At 40.7% G+C, this 22186-nt stretch overlaps 1 protein-coding gene across 1 annotated transcript in view; it reads right to left on the bottom strand.

Moving 5' to 3' along the window:
- Positions 1-1483: 1483 nt before the first annotated feature.
- Positions 1484-22186, bottom strand: part of LOC111143216 (coiled-coil domain containing 30) — a 104915-nt gene continuing 84212 nt past the window's right edge. Inside the window, exons 13-16 of the mRNA XM_022496786.1 lie at positions 21819-21931; positions 12402-12543; positions 8918-9051; positions 1484-1546 (exon numbers count right to left, since the gene is read on the bottom strand). Coding sequence (XP_022352494.1) covers positions 1510-1546; positions 8918-9051; positions 12402-12543; positions 21819-21931 — 426 coding nt within the window. The 3' untranslated portion in view covers positions 1484-1509. The remainder of the gene's footprint in view (positions 1547-8917; positions 9052-12401; positions 12544-21818; positions 21932-22186) is intronic.

Genomic DNA, 22186 nt, shown 5'->3' with positions numbered 1-22186 from the left:
AAGCATCCCACTCAGTCTCAGCTCAGGTCTTGATTACAGGTCGTGAAAGCCCCACACTGGGCTCCATGCTGGGCGTGGAGCCTACTTATAAAGAAAAAGAAAAGAAAAGAAAAAAATAAAGAGGTTGACTATAGAAACATCATGTTGACGACTTTTTTTTAAAGCAACACAAGTGAAATACCAAACTATATAACATTTGTATCCTCTGACCCAATTATGCCAATTGTTTCTGGAATAACTCAAGAGAAAAAGAAGAGCTACATTCACAAAGACTTTCACCACAGCTTAATCTCAAATAGTGAAAAAGTAGAAACAACTTGAATGCAAACAATGAAAGAATTTATAAACATCATGTGGCTACTGAAGGAATAATTACGAAGACTATTAAAATATTGAAAAATGTTTTATGGTATGTTAACTAAAAATCAGACTGTGAAAATGAACATACAACATAACAATCACTTAAAAATATATGCATTTGATAAAATTTGTTTCTAAATTTAAAAAAATATGCATTTGAATAAGAACCAAAAAGGAATAAAATGAAAATAGTTGTCTTGAGAATGCAGGGTTATAGGAGATTTCTCTTTCTTTTTAAAGTATTTGCTTTAATATGATTACATTGTTTTTGCTTTTAAAAAATAAATAATATCCATGATAATAGGGGGAAAGTGCTGAGTTAGCTATATAGGTGCTCTACTGAACAGACCCCTAATTAAACCATTGAGCTTAAGTCACTATTTCAGATCAATATAAGGATATTTGAGGATATCAAACAAACTTGAGAAATCCATTTTTACAACTAGTTTAATAAATTTATCAGCAATTCTGAGGACGAGGACTCTTCGTTGATGTCCAGTGGGGATCCTTGGTAACTCTTTTACGTGTCATGTTCGACCTCATGCCCAAGCTTTGAGTTAGCAGCTTTATCAATCTAGTTTTGGCCACCAGTGATTTTATGGCTCTGATTTTTGGTCTTGTTCTTGGATGTGATGTGTCTCTTTCATAAAAGCCACGTTCATGTATCCAGCTTCAGAATTCTGTGAACACGAAAGAGACTCACGGAAATTGGGATTTATTGTTGCTGCTTCTGATTTATGTTTAGTAATCTCTTGAAGACTTCCGCCCGACTCTACCAAACCTGTTCCTGAAAAACTAAGAATGGCCATATGTGAGGATTTTGTGAAAACAGGATCCCTTGGTAGCACTTTGGGGTTACAGGGACAAGGCAGCCATAGGATTTCAGTTTTTTACACAAAGGAAACCAAATAACATTTACCTTAAACTTACGTGTATGGATTCGAGATCCTGTCAGGTGTGGGGGTGAGGAGGTGGAAAAAGAGAAGGGACTGGAAAAAAATTCAAATACTAAATATAGAAACATTACTCCCAAATGCTATGCTCTGTTAAGCCAGCAACTCAGGATGAGTTAGGCGGTCATGACTCTCAGTCTTGCAGATGACTGTCCTGACTTTACTAACAAGGAGTCTTGTAAGGGCAAGATTTTATTCAATAATTCAAATTCAGGGATGTCACAAATTGTTTTCTGAAAGAAAAAGGATGAATATTTAAAATTATAATTATAAGCCATTGGCAATATGATCCTAAGACATGTACTTTATAGATATTTTTGGTTAAAAATTTAATCCCCTCCCCTCCTACTTGCTAGAATGGCTATCATAAAAAAAAAAAAAACAAAACAAGAGATAACAAATGCTGGCAAGGATGTGGAGAAAAGGAAACCCTTGTTGAACTGTTGATGGGCACATACTTTGGTTTAGCCACTTTGGAAAACAGTATGGAGTTTCCTCAAAAAATTAAAAACAGAAATACCATATGGTCCAACAATTCCACTTCTGGGTATCTGGAAAAAATGAAATCACTGCCTGAAGATATCTGTGCCCCACCCCATATTCATAGCATCATGATCTTACATATATGTACAATCTAAAAAAAAAAACCAAACTCATAGAAGCAGAGATCAGATTTGTGGTTGCTAGAGGTGGGGGGGTTGTGGATGGAGGAATTAGGTGAAGGTGGTCAAAAGGTACAAACTTCCAGTTATAAGATAAATTCTGGGGATGTAATGTATACCATGAAGACTACAGTTAACAACAATGTACTGTATATTTGAAAGTTGCTAAGACACTAGATCTTAAAAAGTTCTCATTGCCAGGAAAAAAAATAGTTTTACTTTTTTATACTTTTTAACTTATACAATGAATGTTATATGTCAATTACATCTCAATAAAACTGAAAAAATGTAATCCCTAAATACCTATAGAATATCTAGTAATTATAAAAATATAAATCTTATACTTTTATATTAGCACTTTCATTGTAAGCCTTCTTATTATATCTATTGTCCTATGTGTATTACCTCTTATTAGCTGATATAATCATTCTGTTCTATTAGGTGAGTTTTTACTTAATACTCTGGTAAACATTTTCTGTCCCTTTAAATCATGAAAAAAAGTATCTTTTTTTTTTTTGAAAGATCTGTGACTTTAAAAACCAAATACCTTTCTTATAGAAACTGATCAACACAGATCAAATTTAACATACAATTATGGGGTTTACCGATTCCCCTAAACTTGGACCTCTAAACTTTGATACACACGAACTCAATTTCTGTGAGAAATTCTTAGTTACCCTGAAATAAATGAGGAGCTTCTATAAGGAGGAAAAAACTACCATTCAGAGAATTTGAATTCTGGCTCTACTAGTTAGACTAGTTAGACTCTGATATGTCCCATCACCTCTCTGAGTTTTGTTTCCTACATTTAAAGTGTGAGAATAACAATTAATCACTAATTTTTCAGGGTTATTGCAAAAATTAATTAACATAAACATACCTAACATATGGGAGGAACTCAATAAGTGTTCAATATGGAAACAAGTGTATTCACTGAATGAAAGAAGCTGTATTTATTGAATGCCATTAATTTGCCAAGCAATACACCAGGTACTTTATATGCATTATTTTAATTATTCTACTTTAACCCCAGTAGCCATCTCTGAAATTCAATCATTCCTTCATTCACTCACTCTTGTAATAGCTTTATGGAGATATAATTCACACACTATACAATTCAGTCATTTAAAGTACATAATTTGGGGTGCCTGGGTGACTCAGTTGGTTAAGCATCTGACTCTTGGTTTCGGCTCAGGTCGTGATCTCAGGTCATGGGATCAAGTCCTGTGTCAGGCTCCTCACTCAGCTTGGAGTCTGCTTCTCTCTCCCTCTGCTCCTCCTCCCAGTTGCACTTTTTCTCTCTCTCTCTCAAATAAATAAATAAAAATAAAGTACACAATTCAGTGGTTTTTAGTATATTCACAGGGTTGTACAACCATATTATAATAAATTTTAGAATATCTTCATCACCCCTGGTATAAACCTAATACCCTTTAACTACACCTCCCATCTTTCAATGCCTCAGCCCTAGGCAAGTACTCATCTACTTCTATGTCTATATATTTGTCTACTCTGAACATTTCATATAAATGGAATCATATAATATATGGTGACTGGATTTTTCTCATTTCACATAATATCCTTAAAGTTCATCTGTGTTATAACATGGATCAATACTTCATTCCTTTTTTGTGGCTAAATGATATTCCATTGTATGAATGGATATATCACATTTTATCTACCCATTCATCAGTTGATAGACTTTTAGGCTGTTTACACCTCTTAGCTATTATCAATAATGTTGCTATAAATATTCATATGTAGATTTTGGTGAGGAACGGCCACCTTTGAATATTATAACTTCATTTTCCCAGATGGAGGAACTATAAGGTAAATGAGGTTTCCTCCTTCCACACAACTAGTAAAATGCTGAGCCAGTATTTGGGACATAAGGAGCAGTGAGAAGTCCTATCAAGGACACAAAGCTATATTTGGAGATGGGAGGAATCAGAAAAAGCTTTATGGAAGAGAAGGTATTTAGGTTAAATTACGAGGGACAGTAGGAAACAGCCAAGAGAAAATCTGGGGCAAGGAAGTCATGAGAGAAGGCAGTGGAAGGAGAGGGATTTCCAAGAGCCTAAAGATGACTGCAGTAAGTCCTTGTATGGCTTTGGGTCATATGCTCAGATTATATTTTGTAAAGACCCTTCTGGCTATAGGCTAGCAGAACAATAGGATTTCAAAAGACAAAAGCCAGGAAGATGAAAGAAGGAAGGAAGATGGGATGTGTCTTTCCAAGTAAGGGGAATACATGATCTAGTGGGAGGAAACCAGAGTTTTGGGGGAAACAGTAAACAGATTGGTTTCCTTTGATCAAGCTTGTTTGATGTCAGAAAGTTATTTGGACTATGGGAAGTTCCTATGTGGCTTCAGTTCTTCTAACTCTGGAAGTATAGCTCTGAAAGCCTTCCCTAACCACCCCAGACAGGTTTAGATGCCACTCTTCCTGCTTTCACAGCATTCTGGGCCTACCATTATGGTAGAACTCACACAGTGTATGGCAGTTGCTGGTTATATGATGGTCACTTTCATCAAGGCTGAGTTCTCTGAGGGCAGACACTCTATCTTGTATATCACCATATCCAAACCACAAGGGAGGGGCAGCATGAGGCCTGGCACACTGTATACGCCTAATAAATATTTGCTGAATGAATAAACTTTATCGAATAGACAAAACAAGTCTCTGAAACTCTATGGGACGAAGTACTATGAAGGCAGGCAGTGCTTCGTGAAGATTAGTCTGGAGGCATGGCCAGGACAGATTAGGAGGAAAGATTGAAAGGAGATGAGTTAAGTTGTTGCTCTAACCCAGGTACTAAGTCCTTGGGATGCAGAGGGTAACATGATGGACATAGTTCCTGCTCTTATAGATTTTATAATCCAATAGAGAGGAAAGATGGGATTACAACACAGGACGCAACATGGTCTCTTACAAGGCCATGTCCCTGGTTACCCCCATATCCTGAAAGGGAAACAGTAGAGTTGGGGTATTACGAGATAGTGGCTAAGAATAAGGTACCACAGAGAGTTGGCTTCAGTCCCTGTTCTTCTACTTATTGGTGATGTGCCTTGGCCAATGATGTCATTTTACCTCTCTAGAGCTCAGTTTCCTCAGCTGTGAAAATGGGCAGAATAGTTTGTAGATTAAATGAGATAATGTACATAAAATGCTTAGCACAGTACCAGGCACATAGCAAGCACTCAACAAATGTCAAGTTCTTACCATTTTAGCCTCTGAGGTGTTGCAAGGAAGGAGAAGATCTAGGATATGTCTGATCTCAGGGATCTATATAGTGATCTGTTTGTAGTATGATACTCAATCACCGAGAATCAGGAGATGTGGGAAATGTTAGCAGTGTGACTCAGGCATACCATTTAGCCTCTCTTGAGTTTTATCTCCCTCCTGTATAAAATGAGGAGATTGAATTGGAAGATCCTTAAGATTCTAAGTTTAAAAATAATTTTGGAGTTAACATGTATGAAGATGTTACCAGTTGGTACTTTTTTCACATATAAAATGTGGAGCTTGACGTACTATAGTCCTTACCCCATCACATTTTTATCTTCTTTGAGGGTAATGTTGTGGATCTCAAAGCTATCAGGTCTAGTATATACACCATTAAGACTCATCAACTATTGGGGTGCCTGCGTGGCTCAGTGGGTTAAGGCCTCTGCCTTTGGCTTGGGTTGTGATTCCAGGGTCCTGGAATCGAGTCCCACATCGACTCTCTGCTCAGCAGAGAGCCTGCTTCGTCCTCTCTCTCTGCCAGCCTCTTGGCCTACTTGTGATCTCTGTCAAATAAATAAATAAATAAAATCTTTAAAAAAATAAAATAAAAGACTCAGCAACTATAATACTGTAGTGTTTATTCATGTATGTCTCTGTCTTTCTCTACTAAAGACTTCCAGAAACACAGTCTATCTTCATATCCCTAGGACTTAGCATAGTTGAGAACAGCTGTAGCTCAAGCAAAAAAAAAAAAAAATAAACTACTGGAAATTAAGCTGCATAATCTGGCAGTTCGAATTTGGATAAAATCTATGAAATAACTCATATAGTTTGGAAATAATCACCTTTCTTTTTTTTTAAGATTTTATTTATTGACCTGAGAGAAGTGTGTGCACCGGTTGGGGGAGGGGAAGAGGGAGAGGGCAAGAAAGAATCCCAAGATTCTGTGCTGAGTGCAGAGCCCAACACAGGGCTTGATCCCAGGACCCCAAGACTATGACCTGAGCGGAATCAAGAGTTGGACACCCAACCGATTGAGCTACCCAGCCACCCCAGAAATAATCACCTTTCTGAGAGCAAGCCAGATGTAGGTCTTATGTTCACAGCAATAGTACCCAACAGGCAGGATCTACATAAGTATCCTGGAAGTAAACATTGAGCAGGTGATACAAACTAGGGGAGAAAGCAAACAGCCTCTATCTTAGATTCAGAATGCAACTCTGCTCATTGAAGTCCTTCTCCCTGACACATTTACCAGCCAGACTCTGGACCTTCTCTGAGCCTATACTATTGGCTGCATCTATCTGGACTTGACTAATTGTCTGCTTGGATCTTTGTAACATCATTGCTTTTCTCTGACTCTGACCTTAGGCTTGACTACTTGCCAGACCAGACTATCTTCATTTACCTCTCAGGGCCTCAGATTTGCTCATTTCTGAGACAGAGCTAGAATCATCCATGGCAAACAGGGTTGAGAATGAGGCATACATGTGAAAATATTTAGTAGTCATTCATTCTCAAATATTTATAGAGCACCTGTCTATAGCTAAAATGACATATGAGATACAATCCTTGCCCTCCAGGATCTCACTGCTGATTTGATGAGATAGAGAAGCAAAAAGACAATGGTGATACACTGTTGAAGAAGATATGAGACACGCACAATCTCTTTGGGATCACATAGGAGGAGAGTGTTTACTAAAAGCTGACCCAGGGGTGCCTGGGTGGCTCAGTTGGTTGGTCATCCTCCTCTCCATCTTGGCTCAGCTCTAGTCATAACAGCAGTACTACTTGACTACTTGGCGCAGCAGTAGTCCTAACAGTAGTAATAGCAGCAGCTGTAGTAATGGTAATAATAGCAGTATTAGCAGCAGCTGTAGTAATAGTAATATTAGGAGCAGTAGAAATAGCAGCAGTCACAGCAGTAGTAGTAATAGTAGTAGGAGTAGTAGCAGTAACAGTAGCAGTAGCAATAGTAGTAATAACCATAGTAATAGTCATAGCAGCAGCGGTAGTAGCAGCAACAGCAGTAGTAATAGTCATAGCAGTGGCAGTAGTAGCAGCAGCAATAGTAGCAGCAACAGCAGTAGTAATAGTAGTAGCAGTAGTAGCAGCAACAGCAGTAGTAATAGTAGTAGCAGCGGCGGTAGTAGCAGCAACAGTGGTAGAAATAGCAACAGCGGCGGCAGCAGCAGCAGCAGCAGCAACCATTTACCAAGTACCTACCATGTACTTCGGCACCATGCCTTATCCACAGAGTAAACACTTAAACCTGCTCATGCATTGTGTCATCTGATCTTGCAACAACTCCATGAAATGGATATTGTTATAGAGCCCATTTTACAGATGAGGAAACTGAAGCCCAGAGAAAAGCAACTTGTTTTAAGGACCAAAGCCCAGAAAGTCATAGAGCTGAGATGCCAATCTGGCTCTTTTAGATGTCTAAGCCTGAGTTCCTACCCACTCTATCAGACTCGCTCTCCTGGGCCATGGTTTATCTGGGACATAAGGTGGTACAATAGTGTTAATCAGAGATTTGTGTTTGAGTTTGGGTTCTGTCACGTACTAGCTGTGTGACCTTTGGCAAGTTACCAAATCTGAGCCTTGGTTTACTCATCTGTGAAAGAAAGAAGCATCCTGTAGAAGAAACTTATTCCAAGGAAAACATACAAGTCCAACCCAGATGGCCAGGATGTGTCATTAGGAGGGCAAGATAGGAACATCATTAATGTTAAGGCACGGGTAATAAGTCAGTTGTGTTGGGAATGTCAGAATCAATGACATAGTTTGAGAAGGGCAATGGCTTATACAGAGTATACAAAAAGGGAGACACAGAGAGTAAGAAATCATCAGAGACTCTCCAGGCCTGCCCTGAGAAGTGTGTGCCCACAACAGCAGAAAGGAGAGTTCTAGTGGGCAGATCTCCCCACAGACTGTGGTACTGTGGGCTCTAGGGCCAAGCTACTGAGGTTCATACACTACTCTGGCCCTGACCAGGCTGTCTGAGTTCCCAAGTGTCCCTGGACCTTGGCTTTCTCACCCATAAAATAAGGCTAGTCCCAGAGCCTCCCTTGTGGGATTGGTGTGAGGACTGGTGAGAGAGAGGGAGCTTAGAACAATGCCTTGCACATCGTAAGTGCTCAAAAAATATTAATCATTATAGTTATTATTGGTGACTCTATGTGTTAAGATCAAACCATTCTCTTTGCCCTAATTCTGTGCTCCAAGAAAGTTTTTCATTGTAACTGGAGTTTCCTAATAGAGGAGAGAGCGCTTGGGCTGGCTGATGTGTGAATTCTTCTCTGCTGGGACTATTTCTCGTTATAAATGAATACAATTGGTATCCTAAGGGTTTCATGAATTTAAGTCACTAGTATGACTGTTGCTCTCTTGATCTACCTTGATTCCACAGGTATCAGATGACAAAAATGAGTGTCAACACATGAAGCAACAGGCCAGGACAAGCACAGCTAGGTCCTCAGTCAGGCAATGCCCACGTGCAAGAGCCCATCTGAGTAGCTGACCCATCTCCTCCATGATCTTTTTCTCTTTAATTTCATAACATTTCCATGAACTGCTGAAAACAGCAGGCAGCAGAGCAACAATTACGAGACAGGCTGCAAACCCAAAGGATAGTCTCTGGAACAATCTCTTCATTGAGGGAGAAACATCTTTGCAGAGTTCATTGGCTCCTCAGGCAGGACCACACCTACCTGATCTGGACTGAAGATATTATCAATTTATTGTTGCGGATTAATTCTTGCTCTGTGACTTGTTCCAGAAGTTTCCTTTTCTCTAGGAGCAGTATATTATTTTGAGCAGTGACCTCATCCTGGAATGCCTTTTTCTAGAGAAAACAAAGCCGTTCATTACCACAGCAGGAGGAAGAATTATGAAGTTGACACCAAATTTCCCTTCTTTCCTTTTCCTCTCCTGTCCCCTCGTCTGTTTTTACCTGTTTGCTGACATTGTCAGCTGGATAGTTCTTCTGTTTATTTTGTTTATATTAGGTCCTGTATTCTCTTTGAACAATTAATCATTCTCCTGGGTTAACATTTTAAAATATCTGAGCACTCAACTTCCAAGAAGGTCCCAAGGCTTTCCTGTGTATTCTAACACCATAGGTATCAAATCACTACCAAATGCAACTGGATCCCCCAAAGCTTCAGTTTGACATTTTCCCATATAATACATTTCCGTCTGCATTGTGGCAATAGTCTTTTTAAGGCAAAGGGAGGAGATGCAAATTTAGCCCCCACACTTGGCAACCAGCATCAGGATCTCAGTTGCCTTGGCACATGGAGCAGGTAAGGTGGCTATGGAGAATATCCTTACAGTGCTCACGCTGAAAAGACTTCTAACGTGACACCATGTCTCATTTTCTACCAACAATTTCCCCGGAAAGCAATAGCTAGCAAAGTTATAGCTAAAATGACAAAGGAGTGTGTGTTGTGAAAAAATACTAATGTTCTTGTATTGAAAGAGTCAGTAGCTATTAATAAATATCACAGTGGGTGAGGAGTTTAGAAGCTCGAAAGTGTAGAATTGCCCTTCTCACTTCACTGATGCCCTGTCAATGGTAAGTGCCTTCACCCTTCTGTGTTGACACCCCACCTGCCAAAGGTGGGAGTGAGTGGGGATGGGAGAAGGATAATGAGCTGCTGGCAGCTGGTGAATCATTGAGTTAAGAGCGGCAAATTCATTTCTTTCTTTTAAATAAGGCACTAATATAGATCATCCGGAAAAGATGCCATCTATTATTCAAGAATGGTAAGAGAGGATATTACATTATGTTCTGAAACAAACCACTCCAGATTTTTAAGTTCCACAGCCAGGACCCTTCCATGTCTAACAGCAGTCTTGTCTGCTCTTATTTAAATACATTTTTGGTAAGGATTGAGAATAGAAGCAGTCATCCTACCAACACTACTCTGTGGTTACAACTGGATTAGAAAGGAAACCGGATGGGGCAGACTACTGACATTCTACCCTTGGAAGTGCCCTATTTTTTTTTTTTTTTTTGAATGAGAAAATCAGGATGCCTGCTTTAATAAAAGGATAAAATATTTGGAGAAATCTGGTTTGGATGTTTACAACAGTCAGGAGACTCAATGGCTCACTGTATAAAGAGAAGGCTGAAAGAATGAAATCCCAAAAAAGTGGCATCACTTTCTGGAGACTTGGTGCTTGGAAGGTGAGCCCAGATTTTTTAAGCTTGTGGCTCTGGTCCATGGGCCCTAAAATAAATAAAATCAGGACCTTCAGGTTTGTAGCACTGTGGCATTAAAAGATCTCATACCAGTCTTCTCTAGGTTAAGTATTTCCTATTCTATTAACAATTTCTCTTGTGAAATCTACATCTACCAATCAGCATATTTCTAAGAGAGCTTACACCAAAAGAGAAGAAAAGAACACCTCTGGAAAGTTGTCTGTGTTAGGTGCCACTTTGGGCATTTCCTATTTTAACTGCACAAAAGCCTCATGAGGTGGGGATTAGTTCCACCATTTCATGGACAAGGAAAATGATACCCAGAGATTTGTGCCAGGCCACAGAACTATGAAGTGGCAGGTCTAGATTTTGTATCTGCCTATGGTCAAAGCCCCCAGCAGCCTTCAATGGCAGTGAGCAAAGGGACCAACTGCTCTTCCTTAGCCTATGCTTATTTGCCATCTCTCCTGGAGATCTGTGGTTCTCCGGGTAGATGTATCAGTTTCCCAATACTGTTGGAACAAATTACCACACACTGGATGGCTTAAAACAACAGGAATTGGTTTTCTCACATTTGTGGAGGCTACAAGTCTGAAATTGGAGTCTTGGCTAGGTGAGTTCCTTCTGGGGGCTCCATGCCTCTCTCTCAGCTTCTGGAGTTTACAAGCAATCCCTGGTGCTCCCTGGCATAGCTGTATCCCTCTGAGAGCTGCCTGCACTGTCATGTGGCCTTCTTCCCCTGCATGTGTCTACGCGTGACTGTTCTTCTTATAAGGACACCAGTCTTATTGGATTTAGGGCCAACCCTAATCCACCATGACCTCACCTTAACTAATTACACCTGCGAAGACCTTATTTCCAAATTAGATCACATTCTGAGGTTCTAGATAGACACGAATTTGTGGTGGACACAATTCAACCCAGTACAGTCAGGAAGAAAGAAGTAGGGGGCTGTTTCTGTCATGTAAGTCTAAGAGTGGAAGGCAGGCAGTACAAGAGAGTGGTGATGCAGAAGTAGACTGCTATTTCCAGTGGGCCCATGAACCAGGATGGCTCCTTACTTCTGTAGTACTTTTCATGTGCTTTTCCTAGTTGTGAGTCTAACCTAGATCTGAGTCTTTAAAAGTTTGACAATTTAGTGCCCAAAGAGAAGGATATTGCAAAATCCAACTATTTTCCTCTCTCACTACAGTGTGGAGTATCAGGAGGAATTTTTTTTTAAACATTGGTGACCCATCTGTTATAATCCAAAAATGTTTTATTGTGTGTAGTCTAGAATTCTTAACCATCCCATAATAGCCCATGGAATGACTGAAATTACATGAATTCTTTGGGGATCCTTGGCACATACACAAAAATGAGTATTTTAGAAGTGAGCACAGAGTTTTCAAAATTCTGATGGGCTAGGCATCTCGAGAAGGGAAAGCATTACTGGCCTAGTCAGTTGAATTCATGTAGTTTAATGATCTCAAGACCGTTCTGCAGTTGATTCCATGCCATTGGTCTCACTTTCCTCCTGCCTACCAGTAAGTCACAGGGGCAATGGGACAAAGATGGAGACATAGATATTTAGAAAAAAAGCCTGCAGGTACTATACAGGGACTGATAAATAGGGGTCACCAATTTTTCCTGCCATTTAAAACTGATGGAAGTTTGAGGCAAAATGAGGGCAATGTGAAGTAGGAATGCGCTATGGAGGGCCGTCTGGAAGTCTCTGCTGACGGATATTTAAGAGCAGACATTGTCATTTGAAGACAAGACACTGACCGGAGTTGGAAGTGCAGGATATTTTCAGTGTCTGATTCAGTTTACCAGCACCATGAGTCTTACATACTTTTTAGCAGAATTACTCACATCAAAAGAAGGTACAAAGGAAGGAAATGGGAACCTAGGGTATGAAGAGGCCACAAGAGAGTCAAAGCATGAGTGGGTTTTCTTGAACGAGCTGAGCCACAGCACACTGGGGAGCTCTTCACCTTTCTGCTCACCTTTTCCATTTGCTGCCGCAGACCTCTGATTTCATTTTCCAGTTGTTCAATTCTCTTATCTCGTAGTTCTACTTTGTGACTTAAACGGTCCTTGACTCTGCAAAGCTTGGCTTTGTGATGGTGACGTTTCTCATTACAGATTCTATAAAAGTAAATTTAAATAGAGGTTCAGCTGAGCACCGTGGACATTTATGTTGCTTTCTCACTGTGCACCTTTCTTGGGTTTTCTCCTCTTGCTTTCACCAGAGGTAGGTACTTTCCTGCCTTCCATCTGCAGGACTTCTGGCCCCCACGTGGGGGAATGGACTAAGGGTAACCCCCTGAACAGCACCAGCTTTAGTCACCCCCAACTTGACTTTTGATCCCTGTAATTCTGAATCCTGTTCCATGGAGTTCAGTCGTTAATTTAAGTTTCGAATTCTTGTCTATACCCTTGGACAGTGATATAACCCACTTCAGTCTCTGATAACTGAGTCCACTCCTGGTCCTTGCTCCGAGTCTGGACGTTGGAGGCCAATACTAGGCAGGTCTCTGTTCAAGACTCTAACTCAGATTCTGACATAAATCAGACTTATCGCCAATAAGCGCGTGAATGATGTTCAACATCATTAGCTGTTAAGGAAACATAAATCAAAGCTACAGTGAGAGACTACTTCCCACCCACCAGACTGGCTAAAATAAAAAAGAAGACAATAACAAGTGCTAGCAAAGATGTAGAGAAATTGGAACTCTCAAACACTTCTGGTCAAACAGTGCAGCCTCTTTGGAAAAAGCCTGACTGTAGGACCCAGCAGCTCCACTCCTAGGCATCTACTCTAGAGAAATGATAACATTTGTCCACACAAAAGCTTGCATGTGAATATTCATAGTAGCACTATTCACAATACCCAAAAGGTGGAAACAACCCAAAGACCAACAACTGATGAAAGGATAAGCAAAACATGGAATATCTGTACAGTGGAACATGATTGTGCCATGAAAAGGAATGAAGTGCTGATCCACACTACGACATAGAGGAAACTTGAAAGGATTATGCTAAGTGAAAGAAGTCACTCATAAAGGACCACGTGTTCTATGATTCCACTTCTATGTAATGTCCAGAAGAGGCAAATATAGAGGATTCCTGGTTGCTTAGGGCTGGAGGTGGGGAAGGAGATGGGGGATAGCAGATGATAACTAAAGGGTTTCTTTTGGGGATAATGAAATGTTCTAAAATTGATTGCAGTGACGGAGGTACACTAAAAGCCACTGAATTGTACACTTTAAGTGGGTGAGTTGTATGGTATGTCAATTATATCAATAAGTGTTTATAAAAAAAAGAACAAAAATCTACATTACCGTTTCAAGCTGCTGTTACAGCTAACCTGAGTAAATAAGAAAACAGATTAAAGCCTCAATACCACCACTAGTCAAACCTCTTTGAAGATGACTATGCTTTCCAAATAAGAATATTGTTACTCAGAAAGCACTTCTGCAAATGAAAAATTGCGGAGAAATTTTGCTTTGAACCTATTAGGTCTGATAACACAAAATCACTGTAAACTAGGATTTCTTGACCTCGGTCCTATTGACATTTTGTGCCAGATACTTCTTTGTTGCGGAAGTCTGAACTGTGCATTGCAGAATGCCTAGCAGCATCCTTGGCCTCGACCCACTAGATGCCAGTAGTACCTTCTACAGTGTGACAACGCAAAATATCTCCAGACATTGTGAAATGTCCCCTTGTCCTGGGAGGCAAACCGCTGCCGGCTGAGAACCCTTGTGGCAGCTAACGTTCCTAAACAGGTTTTTCTCTAAGCCTACAGCAGGGATTCTCAAACTGTGTTCTGATCGGCAACATCAGCCTCACCTGGGAACTTGCTGGGAATGCAAAGTCTCAGGCTCTGCCCCAGAACTACAGAATCATAAACTCTGGGAGTGGAGCAGTCCTCCGGGGATTCCAGTGCAGGCTCAAGCTTGAGAGAAAGCTCTGGGCATATCGGGGAGGGAGCCACTCATCACTTCCACTTCATTATAAACAGACTATTTGTGGTGGGCTACAAGGTGCAGGTATATATTCTTTCTTCTTTCCTGCTAACAAAACCCAGATTTCATTCAGGGAGCCCTTGATCTCAAGAAAAGTGGGTAGGGTGCAGGTGTGACTGACCCCTGATAAAATCTCTGGATGTTAGGGCCCAGGTGAGTTTTCATGGTTGGGAATACTTCATACATGTTGTCATATGCCATTGTCGAGAGGATTATGTACTGCCCCTTCTACTCCACTGGGAGAGGACATCGGGAAGTTTGCTTGTGTCTGGTCTCTCCTGGACTCTATCCTATGTGCCTTTTCCCTCTGCTGATTTTAATCTGTATCCTTTCAACTGTAATACAAATCATAACCATGAGTATAACAGCTTTTCTGAGTTCTGTGAGTCCTGATGAATCACTAAACCTGAGGGTGCTCTTGGGGCCTCCTGACACAGAAGGAATTACTCCTACAGAGAGAATCTGACCCCAGAGCCTATGATCTCCCACTATACAGCAATGCTATAACAGCAAAGCCAAGCAAACCAGACGCTGCTGATTTCTCGCAGTAACATATCAATTTTTTAACTTTTGAAAATTAAATTAAATTTTATTATTTTTAAAACTGGGATGCCTGGGTGGCTCTGCTGGTTGAGCGTCTGACTCTTGGTTTCGGCTCAGGTCGTGATCTTGGGGTTGTGAGATCAACCCCCCCTTGGGCAGTACAGAGTCTGCTCAAGATTCTCTCTGTCCCTCTCCCTCTGCCCCTCCTGGTCGGGCTCACTCTCTCTCTTTCACTAGTCTCTCTAAGAGATAAGTAAATAAGGGGTGCCTGGGTGGCTCAGTGGGTAAAGCCTCTGCCTTAGGCTCAGGTCCTGATGTCAGGGTCCTAGGATCGAGCCCCACATCAGGCTCTCTGCTCGGCAGGCAGCCTGCTTCTCCCCCCCCTCAACCGCCTGCCTCTCTGCCTACTTGTGATCTCTGTCTGTCAAATAAATAAAATCTTTAAAAAAAAAAGAGATAAATAAATAAGTAAATACTAAATTAAATTAATTAAAAAATAGATAAAATCTTTTTAAAAAGAATAAACAGGTATAATTGACATATAACATTATATTAGTTTTAGGTATATAACATGATGATTTGATATTTGTATATATTGCAAAATGATCACCAAAGCCTAATTAACATTTGTCACCATACAAAGAATTTTTTTCTTCTGATGAGAAGTTTTAAGACTTACTCTCTTAGAAAAAAAAAAAAAGACTTACTCTCTTAGCAACTTTCAAAGATGCAACATAATATCACTAACTATAGTCACCATGCTATACATAACATCCCCATGATTTATTTATTTTATATCTGAAAGTTTATACCTTCTAATCTTATAGGAAAAGCTTTAGCTTTTCGCCATTGAATATGATATTCGATGTAGGTAGGCCTACATTTCAGGTCCTGTATTCAAGTCTTTAATCCATTTTGAGCAAATTTTTGTGTATGGTATAAGAAAGTGTCCAGTTTCATTCTTTTGCATGTAGCCATCCCGTTTCCCCCAACACTATTTATTGGAGCATCTGTCCCTTCCCCACTGTATATTCTTGGTTTCTTTGTCATAAATTAATTGATGATATTTGTATGTGCTCAATATTTTGTTTTATGTAAGAACTAGGTAGGAACCAGATGGGAGGGAAGGAGCAAAGCAGACTTATCTAGAAACTAATTCTAGTCAAACTGTGATGGAAGAGCTACTCCAAGAGCATCTTCTGGTCTTGCAAATTATGTCTTACCCCTAAAAATGTTTTTGCAAGACTCTTCCAATTTTCAAAATAGTATCCCTCTCTTTCCTACTTGCTGATTGTACAGGAAAGAATCATTTTGCATGCTTTCCCTTAGAAGATTAACTTAGCTGTTAGCCAGACACCCAGCTGAGAAGTTCGGATTCCTGGAGGCCAGAGACATACATACCAGGCTTGATACAGAATGTCAGTGTATTTGGCAGTGACTGACTGCTGGGGTTGTCCCCAGTGCATGTTCTCCTCCTTCTGCCATTATAGACCCCTCAACTTTCAGCTGGGCATTTGGTTGCCCATAAAAATGAACTACTCTTGGGGCACCTGGGTGGCTCAGTGGGTTAAAGACTCTGTCTTCAACTTAGGTCATGATCCCGGAGTGCTGGAATCAAGCCCTGCATAGGGCTCTCTGCTCAGTGGGAAGCCTGCTTCTCCTCTCTCTCTCTCTCTCTCTCTCTCTGCCTACTTGTGATCTCTGTCTGTCAAATAAATTAAAAAAAAAATGAACTACTCTTCCTGACTTTCCTTACAGGTAGATGGAATGGAAATGTGAGTAAGTTCTGGCCAATAGGACATGAGTTGAAGCAGTGTGTCCTAAAGGCAAATGGAACATCCTTGCTTTCCCCTCTTCCTTTTGGTTGGCTTGAATGTGGATAAAGTCAACATGTTAAAGATGCTGGAGCAATGAGATAAAGGAGTCTAGACTCCTGTTACACTGACGCACCAAACCCATCCTGGACTGCTTATGTCTGTGCTGTTATACAGGAGAAAAACCTTTTCCTTTCAAAATACTTTGTTATTCAGGGTCTCTGCTCCAGCAACTCAGCCTACATCCTAATTAATAGAGTTGGTCTAGATACTTGAGTTCATAAAACTGCCCCACGCCTGCTCAGTTCTGTGACCCTTGTAGTAACCACATAAGAGGAGGTACATACTTTTGCAGAACTGTGTTCATGATTACTGCTGCTGTGACTTGGGTTCTCGACAGGGAGATGTCTACATCTCATCAATGTTCTTATTTCCCTTTTTACTAGAAAGAGCCTGGCAGAAGATATCACCGGGTTTCAGCACCCCTGGTCCGTAGCTTCAGAGGTGTAACATCTAGCAATGTACAAACAACCTTCCTGTGGTCCTCCAGGTTTCTCAGCTGTTCACGGTTACTCTGATGTTTTACATCATTTGAAACACAGCGTGTATTTTTGGGATTTATTTTACCCATCCTGCCCGAGGATATTAAAACCCAAATCTTAGCTGCTTTCTTTTTTATTCTGCCATTTGGCCTATTAAGAAACTAATCTTTAAAAATGATTTATTTATTTATTTGAGGGGGAAGGAGCAAGAAGAGAGGGAGAGGGAGTCTTAAGCAGACACCCCGCTGAGCACAGAGCCCCACGTGGGGCTTGAGGTCATGACCCTGAGATCACCACCTGAGCTGAAAACAAGAGTCGGATACTTAACTACGCCATCCCGGTGCCCTGAAATTAATTTATTTTTAAAACTAAGAGGATATGCTATAGAAAATTTGGGAAGAAGACCCAACTCCCAGTATGATCAGTATTAAAATAGTGTTGTAGGGGCGCCTGGGTGGCTCAGTGGGTTAAGCCTCTGCCTTCGGCTCAGGTCATGATTTCAGGGTCCTAGGATCGAGCCCCGTATCGGGCTGTCTGCTCAGTGGGGAGCCTGCTTACCCCTCTCTCTCTCTGCCTGATTCTCTGCCTACTTGTGATCTCTGTCTGTCAAATAAATAAATAAAATCTTTTAAAAAAATAGTGTATTTCTTTCTAGTCTTTTTATAAGTGTTTTTTGTTTAGACACTGCCTACATTAAAATTTTCATTTTACACTCTCTCCATTTATTATATTGTAAGCATTTCCCCATGCCACTGTCTAGTCTTCAGGGCCCCCATCTTTTTCAGTTGACGGGACTTCTGTCAGGTGAGTATAATACACTTGACCTAACTAGCTCCTATTGCTGGATACTCAGGCTTCTGTCTGTAGTGTAATGCATGGCTGGAAGAGTATGTCTATGCAGTACAGCTGGTGAGGGCTGGGAGCCTTCTCTCGCCATTGCTGGCAGGCTCGTTGGCATACTTCTTGGTTTGGGCAGAAGCTCAGTTGGCCAACTTGCCTGAAGAACATGTGGGTTTTCTAAGTTTATTTTTGGCTTTATTAACTACTAGATCTATAAGGCAGCACAATACTCATGTTCTAAAATTTAGGGACAATTTCTTGCTTATGTTTAAGCAAAACCAGATAGACTTTTCTATTATTTTTCTTTCAAAAGGGCAAGGAATTTGTTCCTCTGGAAGAGTGTTTGGGAAAACATGGAAAAAACAAGCATTGCCTGTAAAGGTCAGGGCTGGGATCGGGAGAACGAAAACAAAAACGAACATAGAGTTTTGACAATTCCTTCCATTTTCTTTCCTAAAACTGTGTTTTTGACATTGGATGGCACATCAGAATCACATGGGGAAGCTTTTGTCAAAATGCTGATCCTTAAGCCCTATCCCCACAGATTCTGATCTAACTGACCTATGTTGGGGCCCAGGCACATGCAACTAGGGTTAGGACCTGCTGTCTTAAAGGCAATGGGCAAATAGCATGGGAAAATATTCAGTCTCACTAACCATCAAAGAAATTTAAAATAAAATGACAAATATTTATGACCATAAGTGAGCATTAAAAATCACAGAATAGGTTGAGCGAAAGAAGTCAGACACAAAAAATTACATGTGGTAAGAATCCATTTAAATGAAGTGCTAGAAGAGACAGAGCTCAGAAGAGTGGATGTCTGGGAGGAGGCGGGGTACTCAGGAGATGCAGATTAACGCCAAAAAGTCCAGATAGAACCTTAAGGGATAATGGAAATGTTCTGGATCTTGAATGGGGTAGTGGGTATGCGGGTGTATACATTCAAATCTCTGCCTTTATTTTTTTTTTAAAGATTTTATCTATTTATTTATTTAACAGAGAGAGAGATATCACAAGTAGGCAGAGAGACAGGCAGAGAAAGACAGGGAAGCAGGCTCCCTGCTGAGCAGAGAGCCCAATGCAGCACTCAATCCCAGGACCCTGAGATCATGACCTGAGCTGAAGGCAGCGGCTTAACCCACTGAGCCACCCAGGCACCCCGAATCTGTGCCTTTATTATATGCCAATTATACCTCAAAGCAAAGAATATTGGGGAAAATGTCATCAGAGCCCTCCCTATAATAGCAGCACCCAATGCTAATGAGGATGGTGTAATTGCTACTCTTACATGATAATGGCAGAAAATTTTGGCGGGATGTTTCCAAATGTTTGTCAATACATTTTAAGATCCAGCGTTCCAGGTTTTTGACCAGTAATTCCACTCCTGGGAATTCATTCTATAAAAATAATGTTTAAAACAAAAAGTGTGTGTATATATATATGTGTGTGTGTATATATATATGTGTGTGTGTATATATATATATACACACACACACACATGTATACACACATACATATAAAAAAACGCACATATAGATATGTATACAAAAAGTGCATATGTACTTATATATGCATACACAAACCAAAATACTTTTTTTCTGTGTTATTCGGAGTAAAAATACCATTCATAGGACCAGTGAATAATTCTTAACTCATTAGGACTGTGTTGTGAGGGTCAATTCCAGCAGGCCTAGAACTGACCTGAGCTGTTTTGCTAAGTCCTTGCTTGCACTGACCAGTGGTCAAGCAATGAGACATGCCGATTAAAGCCACGTTGGTTTGTAATCACAGGACTGAGGAGTCTGATGGCAGTTTGCCCCAGCTTGTCAGCACTGTTTCCTGGTAACAGTGAGACTGAGGATATGTACTTGGTCTCAGCAGACCTCCGGAAGGCTGTGCTATTGAGGCTGGTTACCTAGCAGAAATATGCTCCCATGACCAGCAGGGAAAAAAAAAAAAAATCTCAGCTGAGACTCCATTGGGGATCCCCAGTTGTGAGGTGTTCGGTGCACACATTGGTAATTCCTGACCCCCAGAGAGGCAGTGGATCCCAGCATGGTCCTAACATAGGGAGTGCATCTGGGGGCCCCTGAGGGACCTCTTGGGACTGTCTGCCATGAGCCTGCCGTGGGAGGCAATGCATGTCCTGACCCTAATTCTGTTGTGCTACTGCATCTTTCTCCTGCAATGAGCTGTACATTTGGAAGGTACTGTTAGTACCTGGGTTCTATTAGTCCTCTTTAGCGATCAGAACCGTTTAGCTGCTGCTATTAGTGCAAGGGCATAGCAACTTTACGAAATATTATGTTCTACAGAAATAAGCAAATTCAAAGACTGTAGCAACATAAGCACAATGCTTATATGAGAAAACACGAAGGGGAAAAGAATGTAAAATTGTACCCAAGCTATGATAGTAAAATCACAAAACTGTGTTTATTGCCAGAGACTAGGCGTGAACACAGGGAGGATTCTGGGCAAGCAATGGATATACACTTTAGATTCAGTATCAGCACATCTGGCAGGCATTGTGGCATTTTATATGCTCTGGATCTAGCACTTCATTCTTCCAACTCTAATACCAAGATAAGAGGTGGAAAGAGCACTATAGAGGTTATAGAGGACTGAGTTCTAGCCTTAGATTTGTAAGCGGCATGAATGGAACCACGCATACTCCCCTGACCATGGTTTCTACATTTCTCGGTAATGTGATAATCAAAGCAAGATAAGGAATAGCAAAAATACCTTAAAGAGCAGTAAACAGTGGTTTTTAAATCAATATCATTAATACTATCAACATCGTAGGTGAGTAATAATACAAAAGAATAAGAAATTTCAGCTTAATTGAAGGAATAGAGTAGAAGACTACAGAGCTAGGAGCAGAGAGGTGGATCATGGAAAAGGAACTAAAAAAAAAAAAAGATATAATAGTAGCTGTGCGTTAGACATTGATCTAAGCAAGTGCTTTATGTATATTTATTCAATTCTCATAACAGCTTTATGAGAAAGTACTATTATTTTGTCCATTTTAAAGATGAAGGACCTCAGGCACAGAGAGGGTACATAACGTATCCAAGGTCACACAGCTAGTTTCTAGTAGAACCAGGATTTGTACCCAGGCAATATGGCTCCAGAGTCCATACTCTGAACTACTATGCTACATTCCAGAAAGGAGGAAAGTGGGAGGAATGTGGTAGAATGATGAGCAGGGAATGTAAGAAAGAACCAGAAGTTCAGAAACACATTTTTTATTGAGCACCTACTATATACAGGAGACTATGGATAAAAAGATGCATAAGACCATGGCCCAGACCCTTGAAAAGCCTACAGTCTGGTGAGGAGGACAGGTAGTGAAACATACTATTTCAAAAGAATGCGGCAAGTTCTGAAATAAATACAAAGAGGCATGTACAAAGGCTATAGTGTACAAAGAATGAGCACTTCACCCAGTCCAGGCTGGTGGTGTCGAGAAAGGCTTCTTGGAGAAGGTGACTCCTAGTCTAAGAATTATGAGTTGAAATGAGGAGTTGAAACAAGGAGAGGGTGGTCAGACAGAGCGAAGAATGCGAGGGGAGAAGAGCAGGAAGGCAAATGAAAAGGGTCTATTTGGGGAAAAGCATGAACTCCCCATTTGGAGGGAACTCGTTTTCATTTACCTCACATGGACATCAAGCTGCTTCAGAAACTGCCCATATTCTTCACAGAGTGCTTTCTTCTCCTGCTGCAGCCCAGATATCTTTTCTGATAATTCTCGGTTGCTTTTGAGATGCTGAAAAACATTTTTTTTTAAAATGAGACTATTCTGTGCTGCAAGATTAGAAGTCTGAAAACCACACTTCCCTTGACAGCAGAGTTCCAACAAAGGAGAGGCACTTGTACACAGTCTAGAGGGCAGTGGGAGGGTAGAGCCGTCGTCCTCCAGCTCTGGTGGGGAGGTGACCAGGCAGACAGCAGAGGAGGCATTTACAGGGGTTCAGGAAGTGTTCCTGCAACTCCCTCTCTCTGGGGCTGCAGGAGGGGGTTT

The sequence above is a fragment of the Enhydra lutris genome, unplaced genomic scaffold, assembly GCF_002288905.1.
Source record: "Enhydra lutris kenyoni isolate GAN:26980312 unplaced genomic scaffold, ASM228890v2 scaffoldscaffold9, whole genome shotgun sequence".
Taxonomy (NCBI): Eukaryota; Metazoa; Chordata; class Mammalia; order Carnivora; family Mustelidae; genus Enhydra; species Enhydra lutris.
Note: the sequence above shows the minus strand (reverse complement) of the source record. Positions and strands in the feature narration are given on the sequence as shown.